Source organism: Dermacentor albipictus, chromosome 1 (genome assembly GCF_038994185.2).
Source record: "Dermacentor albipictus isolate Rhodes 1998 colony chromosome 1, USDA_Dalb.pri_finalv2, whole genome shotgun sequence".
NCBI lineage: Eukaryota > Metazoa > Arthropoda > Arachnida > Ixodida > Ixodidae > Dermacentor > Dermacentor albipictus.
Genome location: NC_091821.1, coordinates 260,186,357 through 260,205,033, shown reverse-complemented (window position 1 = coordinate 260,205,033; position 18,677 = coordinate 260,186,357). Strand labels below are relative to the sequence as shown.

At 47.7% G+C, this 18,677-nt stretch overlaps 1 protein-coding gene across 11 annotated transcripts in view; it reads left to right on the top strand.

Annotated features, from left to right (window-relative positions):
* Positions 1–16,746, top strand: part of LOC135902899 (neuropeptide F receptor-like) — a 424,407-nt gene extending 407,661 nt beyond the window's left edge. For 8 of the 11 annotated variants that reach the window (XM_065433213.1, XM_070531292.1, XM_065433211.1 and 5 more), the window contains one exon: positions 15,241–16,746. In XM_065433213.1, the coding sequence (XP_065289285.1) occupies positions 15,250–16,407 (1,158 nt within the window). In that variant the 5' untranslated portion in view covers positions 15,241–15,249 and the 3' untranslated portion in view covers positions 16,408–16,746. Of the gene's footprint in view, positions 1–9,335; positions 9,455–15,240 lie in introns of all 11 variants that reach the window. The other 3 variants (XM_065433212.1, XM_065433216.1, XM_070531294.1) reach the window with 1 other exon arrangement.
* The last annotated feature ends 1,931 nt before the right edge of the window (positions 16,747–18,677 follow it).

The window sequence follows — 18,677 nt, the reverse complement described above, 5'->3', positions numbered from 1 at the left end:
GGAAACTGTTGTCCTTCTTAACGCCCCGCCGCTAGGGGATAGAGGGACGCGTAGAACGAAAGGGTTGGCGGTAGCGAAACGCGGCATGTCGCATCTTCCCTCTTGCACGGTGAGAGCACAAGCTGATGTGGCACGCGTCTCCCCGGGCTTATAGTTGAGCGCTCAATCACGTCGCCTCCGCCCTTGAGAGAAAAGAAAGGAAGGGTAGCGAAAGAAAACGGAAGCGCTCACTGTCTCTTGCTTCACCCTTGTTCCGCTTTTTTTTTTGTGAAGCTCTGTCAAAAGTTCAGAAGCCAAGACGCTGATCGTGTTCGACGGGCGATATAGATCGCACTGTCCGAGGGAAAAAAAGTGGCGCGCGCACTCACCCGGAACACCTTCTGTCTGCCGAGAAAAACATCGGTAAAAAGTCTCTCCTGGGCTGCTTAACACACACACACACACACACACACACACACACACACACACACACACACACACATATATATATATATATATATATATATATATATATATATATATATATAGAGAGAGAGAGAGAGAGAGAGAGAGAGAGAGAGAGAGCAAACAGAAAATCCCATGGGATATGCGCACTTTCCTTTGAACATCTGCGCATTTCGCTGGTCGGTTTAGCTCTAGACGCGTGTGCCGCAACCATTGGTGCCACTTTATTTTCGCTTTTAAACTCCTCAACTGGCGCTGCCGGCCTGCGCCCCTTTCTCTCTCTCTCTCTCTCTTGTACGCGGTAGTTTCAAGGTACCCTTGCTCTCTGGCGGATCATGTTTGCCCAGCGGAGCACATGGACTCTTGATTCAAGCGGTGCAGCAGTTGACTTACGGAGCACAGAATTCCCCAAATATTTGTGAAAATATGTAGCACTTTCACTGAGCTGCCATGCCGCTGCATGTTACTTTGTCTTTCTCTTTGTGAACGGAGAGGGGTGCTACCACGTACACTGTTGTAAAGGGACAAGGTCATTTAAAAGTTCAAAAATTAAAAATTAAAAATCATATAAAATATTCAGAAACGAGTTGCGAACTAAGGTAACCTAAACTTTTGTATGGGCTCCAGGCACCTATTCATCACTCTGGAGGGTTTACGTTCGGCGCGTTGTGATCTTCTCAATAGGGTATGGATAAAATGTGGCAAACGATCGAGTTTAAGTGCCATTAACTAGCATACAGTCAATAATTTGCCGAGTACTATGTTTTACTACTTTCTTGCCACCATTCATTGGTGGCTGCACGAACATTTCCCAAATGAGTAGCCGCGGAGCCGGCCATTTAGGACCGAGAACAAAAATAGAAAACAAGGAACAATAAACTGCGATTTGGCTGCCTCGCGCTAGATTACATATATCCCGTTTATGGTTCCCGTGTGTACCGTGCAAAACCTCCGAGATCGATGTACCGCATGCCGTTTCAAGAAATTTCTTGCATCTGCTATGAATAAGGCCATTCCGCTATGCTGAATTTTTCATAGCGCATTTTTTTCTAAGAGGCATTTACAGTAGCGTTAATATTTCATCCAAAACCAGAGAGATGTTTACATGAATACTGAGGTTTGAAGTGATTAAGAGCGAAAGGAACACGGAATGTAGCTGAAGCGAAGATCCTTTCTTGTTGTTGCTATTATTATTATTATTATTATTATTATTATTATTATTATTATTATTACATATCGTGCACTGGGAACACCGTGCTCAAAGCATGCTCAGCTATCTTATCGCGGGTACCCGCCGTGGTTGCTTAGTGGCTGTGGTGTTTGGCTGCTAAGCGCGAGGTCGCGGGATCGAATACCGACCACGGCGGCCGCATTTCAATGGGGGCGAATTGCGAAGGTACACCCGTGTACTTCGATGTAGACGCACGATAAAGAACCCCAGATGGTCCAAATTTGGGGAGTGACCCAATACGACATGCTTCATAATCATATCGCGGTTCTGGCAAGTAAAATCGCATAAACAAATATTTCGTTGCACTCAACATAGGTCTACAAAAAAAGAAGAGTACTGTAAAGTGCTCGGTCGAATTTTTAAGGCAAAAGGAATCCCAATGCAATGCAACATCTTAAGATCAGCAAGGAGTACAGATTCGTTTAATGCTATTTTAATACCACCGTTATGCGTACCCATACGCGAATATAACACATACTTCAGAGAGCACGAAACAGCAAGGAAGTGGAGATCGGGCAGCCTGTACCACCCCTTCTTCCTTGTCCTCACCTCCTATACATCGCCACAAGCAGAGAACTATTCTCTTTGCGGTGTGAAGTCACTAGACCATCACTATGATACGCATCTTTCCGCTTCACTTAATAAACTACGCCTCTAACACCACTCCATGAGTCACGAGGTTACTATCATATTCTTATTACTGAAGAGATATCGGTTCCCTATCGACTTTTTTTCTGTTGTTTCTTGCCCTGACGTCGCTGATATGCGTGCGCGTCTATGTTGGTGTCAGAAAATAATAATTAGTAAAAATTGTGAACTAGTTATATGTATCACTCCATCCGTTCTTGTGTATGTGGTTTCGTCCATGCCTGAACAGCATGTTCTGTGATGCAGGCCACCAACTACTCCGCAGATGTGTCGTCTTGGAAAAAGAATCACGCAGCAGAATGGCGTGTTTTAATGCCATTCTATAAACTATAACGAGAACCTGGCACAATCAAGAATATGCTCACTCAATGGTAATGATTGCACGCTCCTCCAAATCTGTTTTTGTGAACACTTCACTGCTGCCCTAAAGAAGGACTGCCTTTCGTTTGGTAGCATGTATCGCACTTACATATTTTTTGCTTAGTTCTGTTTTAAAAAAGCCTTGCAAATCATGACATTTTAATCTATTGTTTCACGTTCACGGCTGGAAACGAAGCGCGGAGGTGACCTAGAATTAAGATAGGCAAGCCGCGTTGACCGGCTCTTACATTCTCTACCTCGAAGACGGCAAACCTCAAACCCAACTCGCACAGGAAAGCTAAAAACTTACGTGTTACAAGCTCGTAGGCTTGCTTATTACTGTGATCTTTTCGTTTGCCTCAGTAAAGGTATCAACAAAACACTAATGTCCATCGTGGTAATGCCTAATGCGTATACACTGAGGTGCAGAGAACACACATAGCACTATTCGGCTGGATGGTGTCTTAAGTCTACCCTGCTTTAAATAGAATAGCATGGTCAATTCTAGGAGCCAAATCTTAGCACTACTGCCACTCTCGGAAATGCCTATTTATGGACAACAGTGTGAGTGTTCCGCTATTCCAGAAAATTCCTTCTAAATAGTGAAACAACTTTTCGTCTCGTCTGACAAGTGCCGCATAATCTGCTGTTGATGCCAGTCATTTTTTTTCCCTTAAAATCTACCGTGTGTCTAGTATTGCCAACTCTCGAAAGGACGAAGTCGGGAAGGGGAGGAGGGGAGAGTTAAACGGGCGGCTGGCGACGGCAGACCCTGTCAATGCCAGGAGCCGCCAGTGTGAGGGTGCAACGAAGTTTTTTGCTTGAAAAAAAAGAACAGTGTCGCGATTTACAACACGAAAGTTGCAGTATATTGGCCCGTCTAACACCGCTACCAATACAGATAGAGGTGTTGTGAACGGCTAGGGTTTAACAACAGAACTAGAACCGCGACAACAACGAAACCGCCTTCACGTTTACGACTATTCATCAGAAGACAAAATAGAAGAATGTGCAACTGAGTTGTCAGGCATCGTGAGAAGAAAGTCTGGTTCATTCTGGTTTAGCAGAAAAAGAATTTATGGGCACTTAAGTATCCCTACGTGGATGAATACGAAAGCATTGAAACGTCTCTCCGATGAAGCCTCGGCCTCGTTCGTGTACTTGCGTGGACGTCTACAGGAGCCGGGCTCAGCTATTGACTGAGAAGTCGAAGGTTCGTCCATCGGAGCGCACGACAGAACTCACCGAAGTCACCGCACCGACTGGCAGCGCCGCGACGCGTGGCGCTATGTATTTAGTACATGTATATGTATATATAGTGTATATATAGTATATATATATGTATGTATATATATGTATATATATGTATATATAGTATATATATGTATATGTGGTGTATATGTATATAGCGGCAACTGTGCGCTATGCACACAGTTGCCGCTTCCCGGAACTGTAGCTTAGGAAACTGTAATTTTTACCGGGAAACGCTTGCGGCGTTTGCGGCGAACGATATGAGTGGAGGCGAGCTTTCCAGTTCTTTGCTTTCTTTCCCCTGCACGGCCGGCGCCGCCGCTACCGTGACGACGACGACGACGATGATGATGGTGACTTATTGGCATCCCCTTTGAAACGGGGAGGGGAAAAATCGTCACCTAGTCTGCTTGCTTGTGCCTCCGGATGCGCGGACGCCAGCGCCATCTGGTGGTGATTTAACGACACCTCAGTGGCCCACGCGACGCTCGCCTCCCGTGGGTTGGCCACGTGACCTTTTGCAACATCTCTGACGGCACCACCGAATTTTTCGCTTCATGACATATAACGCTTCCGCATTAAAGAAAGCAAAGGTCGGGATATTTGGCGGTCCTGACTGGACCAAGTCATGACACGGGATATTTACTCATAACTCGGGACTGCCCCACTAAATTCGGAACGGTTGGCAGCCCTACGTGGGACGTGTTCGACACACCCGAAATCTTAAATCTTTCAGAGCCTATTTTCTGTAAAAGGGGCTATCATGACGAATTTCTCACTGTTAATTATAATTCAGTTTTCTCCCGGATTTAGCTCCCTTTACTCCAAGGGCCCCCCTCGTAAGCTTCCATTCCCAAAAGCAGAAAAAAAACGAGAAGGATGCTGATAAAAAACAAGCACATTATTCTTCTAAAATTCTATTTACAAAGGTTCATTACTTTCACTGTCATGAGACATGCAGGGGTGAACGATGTCCCCTCCTATTGATTTCCTGTTTCTCTGTTTTTGTTCTATCTTAGCTATGCGGCATAACTTGCAGCGAAAACAGCGCTCTCAGTAAGTGCGAGGGGTGGTTGCACTAACCAAAGCCGTCTAAACCTATTAAGCTTAACAACTAGGACAACACGAAAGGAAACGTAGCAGCAGCTCCTCTGAGTTATTCTGTTTTTGTTTTCTTTCTTTTGAGGGGTTCTCTTGGCGTGTTCCGCTCCACTTTTTAATATTCAGCAGCCCCTACTTCATAAACATGTCTGCAGTAGAGGTAGCATATTACTGGCGACTGCTGAAGCTGCGTGTCACTAGGGCTCCTCCAGACGACATTAACAGGATCGCAAGTTGAGCACTTGCCCTTTATTATACGAAATGCTATTCTACTATGCCGCGTCTATTCAAAACGCCGGCCTGTTCAAAGCAATTTGCATTGCAGTTAAAAAAGATCTCTCGACATCTCTTGGCCCTGCTTCTCCGAAAAATCCCGATTATGGCGTATACGCTGTCTTTGCTTCCTGTTATATCAACGCTTTGACGTTCTTTATTTCCGCCCCATTTCCTCGTTCGATTCTACAGCGCGATATTTATGGTGACAGACGAATAATAATTGTGCGCCCAGGTGGCGCCTTCTTCAGCGCAATCGCGCTCAGCTGCGCATAGCAGCTTTGACTAATCTTATTCTCGTTACATTGGTGGGCCCGTATCAAACTTTAAATATTGCCGTGTCCGTTGGGCGATAAGAACGATGACGAGCAAGGGACTAGCGCATAAGAGGAAGTTACTCGCGCGCGGTGTGAAAGGACCGTCCTGGTTCCTGTTGAACCACGTTTTTAACCTTTGAGTTCTCACATCACGACAATATAAAACGCTCGCTTCTGCTATCGAGTTAGGACATGCGTTAACACAAAAACAATGGGTGCTGGTGTTGAGAGAGAGAGAGAAAGCAGGTCGGAAGTGAAACCAAACACTTCTAAGCGGAGGTATAGGTGCGAGGCGGCGAGAACGGTGAAATCCACTAACAAAGGCCGGCGGGCCCTGCTGCTCTGACTTCAATTACCGGCGCAAGATTACACGGCCTGGCTATACCCGCGGTTACTTCCGGTTTCGAGTCCCCTGCCAGTAACGCCGAAGGGCTCGATGTCGTATTACTTCCCCGCTTTCAGCCATTGCAAACAAGACGTTATCGCAGCCTATCTGCAGGAGACACACAAACTGCTTACACAAATGCGCAGGAGAAGGCAACGAGAAAATATATTGTGCGCTTTACACAGATAGATTTTGTGCACTCTTCCTTGACTCTAAATGGTTCGCAGCATTGAACGTTATCAATATTAGCTTGAGGTGGAAGACAGGCAATCCGGACGCCCTAGCTATTAAACCGCGACGTTGCCTTTTTGTTTTTTACTGCTTCTTCTTTATTATGCGATAAAGTTCAACCACAAATTTAGGGACCGATAACTTTACAGCAAGAACAGTAGTAAAAGCACACATTTTCGCATCTCATGAGAAGGAAATATTAGGTTATAAATTCCGGCAGACGTAGATGTGAGTCCTAAAAATGCAACAGTGGTGAAAGTTCAAGCACAGCAGCTACATTACGCGCTTAGCAGATTTCTCCCGAAAGATAGCCTTTGTCGACTGATGAGGTTGAATGCTTCTATTGTACAATGCCGCCAGAGTGAGTGCAGACTATGACATAATGATTAGGTCACCCAGAGCGTTACGCTTTCTGCGTAACGGGCGAGTAACGTATTCCGAAGGAGACCAATTCGGGGCTCTTTCCATAATGGTTGGGTAAAGAGCATCTCGACGTAACCCGCGCCGCAGACAGCTGATCGTTGTGCGTCATAGAAGGAAGCTTGTCGCAGCAACCGGTCAAGTGTAGGGAATGCTACAATGAGGAAACTTCGCACAAAGTAAGTGATTCCTGTGATGGTGGTGGTGATGGCGGTCTCGTTAGGAGAATTGATACGCTCCGTCCTAAATAACCATGCTTTTGTACTAGCAGATGCTGTCTTTATTCGATATAGAAGTGAGGCCTTCCTTCGACGAAATCTCGTGGTTACGCATAGCATATGCGGTGGAACCGAAAGTGACCGAAAGGGGGATTTCGAATGTCCGATTTTTTAACTTGATTACCCTTTGTGCCCTTTACTTTGAGAGGATGCTGGAGCGTTGCGTATGCAGGAGCACCAGCTTTTTCGTTGCCAGCAATGCCAATGTGGGTGCGAATCCACTGAAACTTTACTGTGAAGCCTTTGTTGCCGATTTCTTTCACAAGGGCTAGTGATTTGCGCGGGAACTTGATGGAAGGTAGACCACGGTAGAGTTGTTGCAACGCGGCTTTTGAGCCCGTAAGGAGGACCACGTTCTGTGGAGGAAATGTCTTTAATTTGCACAGAGCAGCAGCTATAGCCACGCCTTCCACAACTGTCGACGAAGCTATTCAGTCCAGACGGCCATACCACGCATATCTCAGACAGGGAATATAGAATGCAGCTGCGCAGCGATCTTCGTCTACTTTGACAGAGCCAACTGTGTATATTTGGAGGTGATTCGGGTAAGTTACGTTCAAATATTCCGGAACTAGTGACTTGGCTTCCAGAACTAGTGACTTGGCTTCTGCAGCTGGAATGTATCTCTTTGACGGCAGTCGTGGTACATTTAAGTTGCATGTGATATCCGCGAATGTCCACGGTGGGTCTACATTTTCCCTTTGTCTCGAGCAGCGTAATCATAACATTCGAAGAGTGTTCAGTGCTGCATAAAAACGTGAGTGCTGTCTGTTACCTACACGTCTTAAAGGGCAACTCCGGTGATTTTTGATGTCAAGTCAACTTAGTAGAATTTTAAATATACATTCTCTTTTGCACTCTGATTACCTGTGCCAGACCGTATGGCTGCAAGTTGTTTAGTTTTATTGAAAATGAATTTTAAAGATTCGTTGCGTATTTCCGACTCATGACTTTTCACTGGCCACCCTGTATTTGTGATGTCAGAGACCACACCACCACTGGCGCTGAAATTTCCGCTGTCTAGTTCGGAAAATCTGTAAAACCTCCCTGTTTCATCAAGAGGCATCATAAGCTTCACTTCTTTGGCGTTAGCGCCGCATGTATTGCGTGTTTAGCACGCGATCTCCGTGTTTACATTATGGTAGTGTAGGATCTGACGTCATCGACTCATCGTGACGTCACACGAAGCAGCTACCAGCTTCGGTTCCGGCATCTCGTTTATTGGTTGTTCAATGTTATCGATGAATTTCTAGGCGAATTGAAACCGCCTACCGGTCAAGGAACTGTTAATGCCATTTGAAAATGACAATATCCTAGTATGGTTTAAAAAAAAACGCCAGAGTTGCCCTTTAGGAGGGCTTTGCCGGGCGAAGACTCACTCAAACGTAGTAGCTGGAGCATGGGAGTCTGGGAAGCCTGAAGTCGTAGAAGGCGTGACTAAGCTTCGTAGGCTCTTTTTTTGTTCGATGCCGGCTGAGGGACAGCGGAAGGCCTTTACTCTGTATGGTGTGTAAGCGCTCGTATTGGCTATCTGAGGGTGACATCAGAGGTAGCTGGTATAGGAACCGACTTACGACCAACGCTGAATGTTGCCGCAGCATCGACGTCGACTGGTTGCCCCAGCGTATGCCAGCGACTCGCTTGAGCCCATGAAGCCTCTTTGTCGATGACGCCACAACGTTGACAACAGCGCGGCGGCACAGTAGCTTGTGGTCCAAGGTAATGCCATGCAAGAAATCGTATGTTGGTAACTTGTCAAATCTGGAACCCGTTCAAATTCAGCTTCAAGCGTGTACATTTTCTTTTAATTCCTGGAAATAGTATGAATGATGATTTCTCTGCTGAAAGGGGTAAGCAAAGCGTTGTCAAGTGGCTCTGGATGGCATTTACTGCTCCCTGGGCTATTCGTGTGAGGCGACGATGCTGGTAGCCGGAGATCCATATACAGATATTATCAGCCTATATAGACATCTTCACGGATGTTCGATGGTTTAGTATTCTTGGGAAAGTCTTCATGGCGATGTTAAATAATAAGGGAGATGAAAGACTCCCCTGTGGTACGCCACGAAGTATGCCAATGTCTTCGCTCAGTGTCGCCTAGACGAACTCTGATGCGACGATCATTGAGAAACGCATGTATAAGTGCAAGAGATGATCCGTGACGCCTATAGCTTGTAACTGGCTGATGATGAGACACGTAGTCGTAAGCGTTGGCGGCGTCCGTAAAAACAGCAAGTGCTGACCGGCCGTTTGCATTGTAATGTTCTATGTGACTTAGCAGATCCAGCACATTGTTTTGAGCATTTAGACCCAGCGTAGGGTAGCCAACCGGATCTTTTTTCTCTGGTTAACCTCCCTGCCTTTCCCCTTTCCTCTCTCTCTCTCTTTGTGTGTAGACGCTGCCGAAACGCTGTCCTGCACGACGGTCGTTTCCGACTCTGCTCGACGTGCCAAGTGAGTCTTGTGCACGCCACCTTCCCCACTAGCTTCGCTGCACAGGAGGACGGCATTACAGGTCTGTACGGGTTCAGAGCAGCCGGATTTTTTCCAGGCTTCAGAACTAGTACCACCCCATCTACCCTTCCTAAATGTGGGTTAACCTTTCTGGCCCACACTTCGTTAAAATTTTCAGGCGATCACGTCGTCTCTCAACCAGTAGGTTAGTCAGCAACTGATTGCTGATAAGGTTAGGTCCCACCGCACAGCGACGTCGGAGGCTGCTCATAGCTAGTTCCAACTCTCTCAGTGTGAAAGAAGCATTCATCAGTGACGATGATAGTGGCAATTTTGTCGCATCATGTGTAAATACTATTTCAACAGGACAAAAATTTAACAAACTGAAGTCTTGAAAAACAAAAACAAAAGAAACACGATAGAGGGCGGAGTAGACGAAACATAGTTACATATGGTACGCCGTTTTAACAGTGGCTCTCTAAACTCGAGAGGAAATGGCAAAGGGAATGTGTAATCATCATGTCTGGGACTTCTTTATAGCGTTTCTTCCAAAGTGCTTCGAACAGAAAGGACTTTTCTCCGAAAGGGTGGAGCACTTTCATAGAAACGTCTCAAAACAATTTAAACATTGCTTTTTTTTTTAGTTTTGTGCGCATATCCTACCCTAGGCGAGCAACAGTTGAAGATAACCAACTTGAACGCATGTCTAGAGTCAGCAACACAAAACCATGGCGTACGTGTTTATATTGCCTATCGCAAAGCACCTACAGTCTCGGTACAAATCCACTGCGCAAAATTTTACGCTTAGTTTCCCCATAATATTTTATCTGGCCATACAGCCATAATGCACGCGTGCCTTCTTCTCCCACCCCCCTTTTTTATTTATAAATTTGATCGAGGGAATTAATGTCATATTCTGCGATGCCGCGCCGCTGGAGCCCCGAAGTAATATCGCTTTGTTACATCACATGCACGAGCCTGAAAGTATGAAGACGGTTAAGCGGAATATAAGCATCGTGCAAGTTATGCCCGAGGGCATGACTTGCATAATTTGATTTTTTTTTCTTAACGACGCCATTGTTTGAAACCGGCACCTTCAATGACACATGTCAAAGCATGCTATTTTCTTGCCCACTTTATTTTACCTTTACTTCATTATTTCTACCATTTCAATTAAACAGAACAGTTAACTTCCCATATGCCTTCTGCGATGTCATACTCTGTCACTTGACATGGTTGTGATTTACAAAAAAATTGAGTCCGTAAAATCCTCTTACTTTTCTCGTCTACGGGTTTTGACATTTGCAAAATGGAGGTACGTAACCCAGTAGTGTTAGACACCGTCAGCGTTAAGCGTGCCGCTATAACTACATGTCAGCTCGTCATTGAAATTTTGCCCCAACAAATTGACGCATTGACAGTGTCTTAACTTAAGAGAACGTCATTCCTTGATTGTCGGTGGATTTCTTGGTTCGAATAGAAATTAGTAAGTGTTGCATCAAGTCCTAACGCAATTGTCTTTTACTTGTGCTGCTGCTTTCCCCCATACGGCTGTTATAAATTGTGTGGCCCACTCACGAGATACAGTTATAATGTTATAGCTTCCTTCTTCATTTTCTCTTGGAGCAACCAATGTATACCATGCTCTTACTGGAAGTACACTGTACGACCAGTTAGGGAATCATTCCTCGAAGGACCAACAGAGAGTTTCTGTATAGGAAGACAGCAGAATCCGCTAAGCCACTCCTTATCCGATAAACCGTGGTCAACATATCCTGCTTTATGCATGCCCCCTTCGGCAGGGATCACTGCGCGACCCGCAGTACACTGGGTGCCCCGCGTGCCACGTTCCTGTACATTAAAGGAAATGGCGCACATGGGAAAAGTGCTCTCATCCTTTCTTAAACCACCAAAAGCCGAGAATGCGCCATCAAGTAAAGAAAAGCCTTTCTCCCTTTCCTTGCGCTTTCGCATTCGGCGAATGGGATTACGCGGCCTGCGAGCCCTCATCGCCACGAGAATGACCTTCTCGCGAGGCTGGGAAAAACAAAATTGGGATGAAGGAGCGTGGAAGAGGGAGCGCGTTCCCCCCGAACGCCACGGACGCCAAAAATGCGTCGCGCAAAGCTGCCGCGCTTCCTAGGAAACGTCCCATTAAAGGGAACCGGCCGCCGCGCTAACGCACCATTCTGACCGGTGGCTTATTTACCCGCCCGTATACAAGGCTATATCTTGCTCACTTATCGCGACATCCCTCCTGTCATCGGTAAACATGTGTAGATAGATGTGTGTGTTTTTAGAAAGCCGCCCTTTAGGCGCCGTCCCAAAATCGCCCCGTCAGCTTGACGGCGACATCGCAGCCTGCTTGTATGGCGCAGTAATGGAGCGAGTGAGGCCCGCGAATCTCGGGAATCGATGTCCGACAAATGGCCACGTCAGCGCTAATTGCCTAATCTATACCGCCGCGTGATGCCGCAACATCAGTTCTCACGGCGCCTCGAGGCAACTTCCTCGCCGCTCCTGTCCTATACCGCGCTTATAGCAGAACTCCCGAGTCATGATATGCGCCGCCCACCGACGCCGCTCGCAGAGTGCGAGTTATCGCACAGTACGTGTTCTTCCGAGCGCGCCCACGTTATGGTCGCTGATCTGTCCGTGCCAGCGATGCGTGCCTCTTTATGCTGTCCACGGGCCTGTCCGGTAATTTGAGAGATCTTGTTTTTTTCTCCCTTCGCCACGCGCCTTCACGGTGAATGTGTATTGAACGCCTTGCGGGGTCCTTTGGTTTCTCAAACCAGCATGCCCCCACCCTTTTGCCCCTGTCGTTTCCCCCCCAAAAGCCGTTTAGAGGTGCCCACGATTACCCCGGAGATCTCTTTAAGATTTCCTGGTCCGGAGTAACCAGCTTAGTATACTTCAGACGACCCTATACCTGTTTTCCTCCTAATAGGTTATCTCTATCTCTCTCTTTTACAAATAAAAGGATGCGGGGGAGGGGGAGAACAGCTTAAACGATTTCCTACATTTCTTCATGTATGAAAAGAAAATAGCAACCAAACGTGCAAGTGATTCCCCTTTTACGCTTCCTGATCCCGAAATTTGCAACTAGAATTGACCGGATTCAGTAGGTGTTGGAACCACCGGGCTTGAGTGAACATGGTGCTACAGCGCCTATGGGGCTTTTCGCACTGGCTCAGTCTGGTGCCGCTACGCGTGCACAGCACTGCACACACGGCCGCTCGTGAACAGCGCCTTGTTGGCTCGTCTGGCTGATTTGAAGGGGATGGGTGCAAGTTCATTATGACAGGCTCGATTCACTGACGGTGAACTTTTGACAACACAGCCGAGCAGACAAGTTGTCCCTTTTAGAAAACTGCAACAGCGCGTTGTCAATTGACAACGCGCTGTTGCAGTTTCTGCAATTTCTGTTACAAAAGAAATTGCTTTAAAGCAATTTCTTTTGTTCCTTTTTTTCCTTATAACTCTAGTTTCTCTAGTAAAGTCTAGTAAAGTTTCTCTAGTAGAGTCACAGATCGCGTAATGAGCCACCCAGTTAGGAGGTTGTATTATGGTTGCTTTCTCATAAACTCTTGTTGCCTGCCTACGCCATGATGGCCGCCGCCGCACATTTGTGACTGCGACATACGTAGAAAAGGCCAATATTTGGCGAACTATTCCATGTTTGGGCGCCGCACCGTTGAAAAATTATAAAGCTTGCGCAATAAGGAACGCGTACCGAAACAATTATATATAGTTGCGATTACCACAGAATTTTTTTCTATAAATAACCATTTTAAGCACCAGAAATAGCCATCACATACATTACTTGCGATAGTTCATGGATGAAACTTGCAGTTCCGCGACGAGTGCTCCTCACTGCTTGCTATCTCTATAGCGCATTAAATGTGGCAACTTCCTTTTTTTTTCACAGTAAACAGTTGAAGAAAAGCTTCGGAGCTTCGCGTCAGTAGTGATGATGATGGTGACCTCAAAGGCTGTTGTGGATTAACTGCTAAAGAGGATTGGTCAGGGAGGGAACGGCGCAGACAAAATGCTACTGAAAGAGACTTTCAAAGCTCAGTATGCTTTCTAAAACGGACACTTTTTTTCCCTTCCTCTTTGCTATGCTGGTCTGTCACTTTTCGCCGCTGGCTTCACTTGACTTCTTTTACTTCGGTGTTGGATTTCTATTGTCCCATGTGCCGTAGCGCGCACCGGAATCACTGCGTTATGTTACAATGCCCCACCCAGCTACCACGACGACAGTCGATGGTAAAAATAAGGCGTCCGTATAACTGCTGTCCTGCAGAACAGAGTAAAAATAGCGGAGGATGCTCGCAGTTCATTCATTTCACTTACTCATACTGTCAATCTCAAGTGGCCCATTGTGATATAATTACACCAGTGCCTGATTTTCATATAATTTAGAAAGGGAGCAAAATTTTTGAGGTAAAGAGATAGAGTATACGCACTGTAAGGTTCGACAAGCTGCGATGTTCTGGGGTAGAGGGGTGGAAAGATATTAGTAGGAGAGACGAGATGAAAATAAAATCTTCGCAGCTCAAACGTGATGAAGGACATAATACGTAAAGCCAGTAATGCAGTCCACACGTTCTAACGCAGTAAAGTCGAGCGCCTTTACAACAACACCTCTACAACGAACTGACCTGTATAACGAATGCATAGATTTGTCCCGGCTATATTGTGAGCTGTGCGGTGCGCGACATATACAACGAACTGACCCGTATGACGAATGATTTTGGAGGCCCGGCCCAAGCCCTTAGCTGCAAAGGCGTTCAACTGTATAGCGCGTATAAAGCCCAGTATGAATTTGTGTGAAATACTACGAATCAACTAAGTCACACAAGCTAAGTACAGGGTTGCCAAGATTCAAGGTTCGGCCTTGATAGCGGGGCATGTTCACATGGTGCACTCATGACAAGGACGGGCAGCATGGACCCAACACGAGCACTCTTCTTTTGCGCTTCATGTCCGTGTTTGTTTTCTTTAAGTGAAACCCTCTTTGCCTGCCTGTAATAAAGAAGGGGACCGATAGATGGAGTAGCACACTGTGGTATAGAAGTTACTTCAATGGGGATAAAGTGCCTCAAAAAGGCTGGCCAACGTTTCAGTAGGTGGACCCATTTTTGTCAAAGGCGGTCTTTTCATCATCGGTGTCATCTACGCCGAGGATGACAAGGACACCTTGGACGAAAATGGATGCACCTTTCGAAATGTTGGCCAGCCTCTCTGAGGCACTTTAGCCTTGTTTATGCAACTTGTTGCCTACCTATAGGCATCTTTCCGTCATTCATAGGCGTCACATAGGTTTACAGAGTACACAGGGTGCTCTCTAACTGCTTATGTAAGCTGTCTACTCTTAGGGAAACACCTCATTAGTATTTAAATGCACGTAGCAGCTGAAATTGGAATGGATATATGCAGATTAACTCTTCCTCGATAGATACCTGCGTTGCGCGCCATATCAGCCATGCCTATGTATGCAGTAGTGGAAATGGTAAAGTTAAATCTCTCTGTAATAATAATTAGCTGTTTCTCTTAAAACTTGGAGATCTGTAAATCCTCATCTTTCGTCCTGTGTACTCCTCCGATTCTGTGTTTCGTCCGTTCTTTTGTGTGCTGTGCTTCCGCAATGATGGTCAGCCAATTCACCCAACTCTATATATATGTGTGCCTGTGCCTGTAGTATTCGTTTTATAAATGCATATTTTGCTACAGTTTGCGTTAACGCAAGTTCACGGCACCGAGGTCCCAGCCTCTCCCGTACAGCCATCGTATAGTGGTCCTTGAAGGCTGCCGCAGCACTCAGCCCATGTGTGTTTGCAGGTGGGCGCCATGAACGTGAGCAGCGTGGCCGAGCTGAACCTGACGCTGTACTCGGGCGCCTTCAACTTCAGCCTGGGCCGGGCGCTGGACATCCTGCAGCAGCACTATCGCAGCGACCGCGTCTTCTCCGGCTCCACCGAGGCCGGCATCGTGGCCGCGTACGTGTTCCTCATAACTTCGGGCGTCTTCTGCAACCTGCTCGTGTCCGGCGTGATCCTGTCGCACGCCAAGGTGCGCACCAACCGCAACCTGTTCGTGGTCAACCTGAGCGTCTCGGACACGGCGCTGTGCCTCTTCTGCATGCCCTTCACGGTGTACTCGCTGACACGCAAGACCTGGCCGCTGGGTGAGCTACTCTGCAAGCTGGTGCCCTGCTTCCAGAGTGCCACCGTCTTCGTGTCGGCGGCCACCGTGTCGGCCATCGCGTTCGACCGCCACCAGACTGTGGTGGCTGTGAGCGTGCAGCGACCAGAGGACAGCCGCCGACGGGTCGCCTGGTACATGGCCGCCATCTGGATCTTCTCGGTAGCGCTCTCGCTGCCGATGTGCCTGTCGCAGAGCCTCCAGCAGGTGGGCTTGTCGCGCCGATACATGTATGAAAAGTGCGTCGAGCAGTGGCCCTCACCCGGCGCCAAGCAGCTCTACACCCTGGTCACTCTCCTCATTCAGTTCGTGATACCCACTACGGCACTCGTGGTCACGCACTTCCGCATCAAGTCGCACCTGAGCTGCTCGGCCGCCTCGGTGCCGGGAGGCTCGGCCACGGCGCCTGACAAGCGCGGCTACTCGGAGCGCCTGCAACGTGAACTGCGCCGCAACCGGCGCGCCACCATGGTGCTGCTCAACGTGTCCGTCGTGTTCGCGGTCTCGTGGCTGCCCTGGAATGCCATGAACCTGCTGACCGACTTCCACCTGGAGGGCATCTCCCCGCAGCGGCTCTACCTCATCTTCGCGGTGTGCCACATGATCGCCATGAGCAGCGCTACCACGAACCCCATCATGTACGGCTGGCTCAACACGAACATTCGCCGCGAGCTGCTGGGCGTGCGCAACCGCGTCGGGCTCGTCTTCAGCACGCTGCGCGCCTCCAACAGCGAGAACAACCTGCACACGTCCATGGACGACAACAGCCGCACGGCCGTCACTGTCGACAAGAGCCGCTTATGACGCGTCCCGCTCGGCGACCGGCGGCGCTCGTCGGCCGCATCGTCGGTGTAGGCGCGGTTCTCGGGACGTGATCCGCCTGGAAGGGACCGCCAGTCACCACGTGTTGCTCCGATTGTGAGGTGCGCGAATGCCAAGTGTGTGGCTGCTTTGTGACGGCGTAGAACCCGCCTCGTTCTACAGACGCTGTTATGTGGCCTACCGGACTCTGCTGCATCAACTCCGTCGTTGCGCAGAGGAACAGCAAATAGGCGCCCGTCTTTAATAGGCGCATAGTGTAGCTTCGGAGGTGATACTATTGCGTCCCATGCCACTACTGGGCCAACAAAACGTGAAAATGTCTCTGTGCATTGCGTCATTGCACACTGTAGACTGTTGTTTCCCTGTTTCTCTCGAGCTTCTATCCAGCCACCATTTGCCGTGACCGTCGTCTTTATACGAAGCACTCGTTTTCGCTGCACCAAGTGCTAGGCGTGTATACAGCGCCTCTGTGCGCCCAGCCAGTCTCGATGCTAAGTTGTACCTATGAAGGATAAATAATCGCACGCGTCAAGTGTCAGTGATGTACCCACGCATGAAGGGGGAGGGGCTCCATAACCGAGCAATCTGCGTGATATTGCCACTGTCAAAAACCATAAGGACGCTGCATAAGTGGACTTGTGTCGCTTCATTGTTCACAAACTCGTTGTCGCATATAAAGCCCGCCCACTCAAGAGAAATGTACAGATTACGCTGTAGTTTGCTCTTTATGTACCATCGTCCTCGTTGTGTCCATCCTTCATATGAATCGCATTCAAGGACGAAAAAAAGATTTGTATTGTTGACATTGTACACACAGTTCACGTGTGTAAAGATGTCAAGGGCTATTGACTTGTGGCACTTGGGCCGATCTTCAACCCGAATCGTTATTGCCAGACACCAAGTGGGCACTCTACCTGACTGCTAAGCCCATATCGCAGGGCAGGGTTTCTGAAAGGGCAATTCCGGCGTTTCTTTGACCATACCAAGATATCGTCATCTTCAAATGGCATTGACAGTCCTGTCACCAGTAGGGCAGTTCAGTTTGCTTAGAAATTCATCGACAATATTAAATAACCAGGAAACGAGCTACCGAAACGGGTAGCTGCTTGGTGTGACGTCACGATGAGTCGATTACCTCAGACCCTACACTACCATAATGCAAACACGCAGAACGCGTGCTAAACACGCAGTACACGTGAAATAAGCGAAGCTGATGATGTCTCTCGACGACACAGGGAGCTTTTACAAATCTTCCAAACTAGACAGCGGCGATTTCAGCGACAGTGGCGGTGTAGTCTGTAACGCCATGAACACAGGGTGGCGAGTAAAAAGTCACGAGTCGGGAACACGCCCTCAACCAATGTTTCAAATGCATTTTCAGTAAAACTATTTTGCTAGCAATCATATTATTTGCCACAGATAATCAGAGTGCAAAAGAGAACGTATATTCAAAATTTTATTAAAATCAGTGGACATCGAAGAAGCGTCGGAGTTGCCCTTTAAGCATGTGGTTACACGTAAAGCTTGCCCTGTTTCGATGAGTTTGTATACATGATTCCTCATTTGCCAATTGGTGTGCTCAAACAACATTAGCACGCTGCAAAGAAACTGCGGCTCTCCTACTACTGCACAGTGGCAAATGCAACACAAATATTAACGGAGAAGCAAAACATGCGTTCACTAAATAAATGTAATGGATCGATGGAATTATGGCAAAAGGTTCATAAATGCCCCGGTGTGACCTTTACACCGCGCCCGTATCCCGAAAAAAAAAGACAGAAAAACTCGATTTGATTTTTCTGGAAACGGACGTAGTATCATTCTTGTTGTACAACCGCGTAAAGCAGCAGCCACTGGATCTGTAACGCTCACAATGGTGTCGTCGAGAAGTCCTCAAAACAGGCTATATTTGTGGCATTGGCACTTGTGGTAGCAGCACGGTCGAGGGCGTATATTGAGCACAGTCTTTGAGCAGCGAGGAATAGCGTCTTTGGCCCCGTCTGGCATCTCACACGCTCGCATCTTTGTAACAAAGCGTCCGAGGCGCGGGAGACATCTGCTGCGTGTGGTCGGCGACTCGCGTGCCATGCATAGCGCACGCACGCGACCGACGTGCGCGCTCCCACACTTCCACGTGCGCACATCACCCATTGTCCAAAGTTCGTCCTTTGTGCCGCTTACTTCCGTGCTTTCGCGCGACAGCAACAAGCACGTACAGAGCCGACGCCGCCATGGCGTGGGCGCGTTAGCGA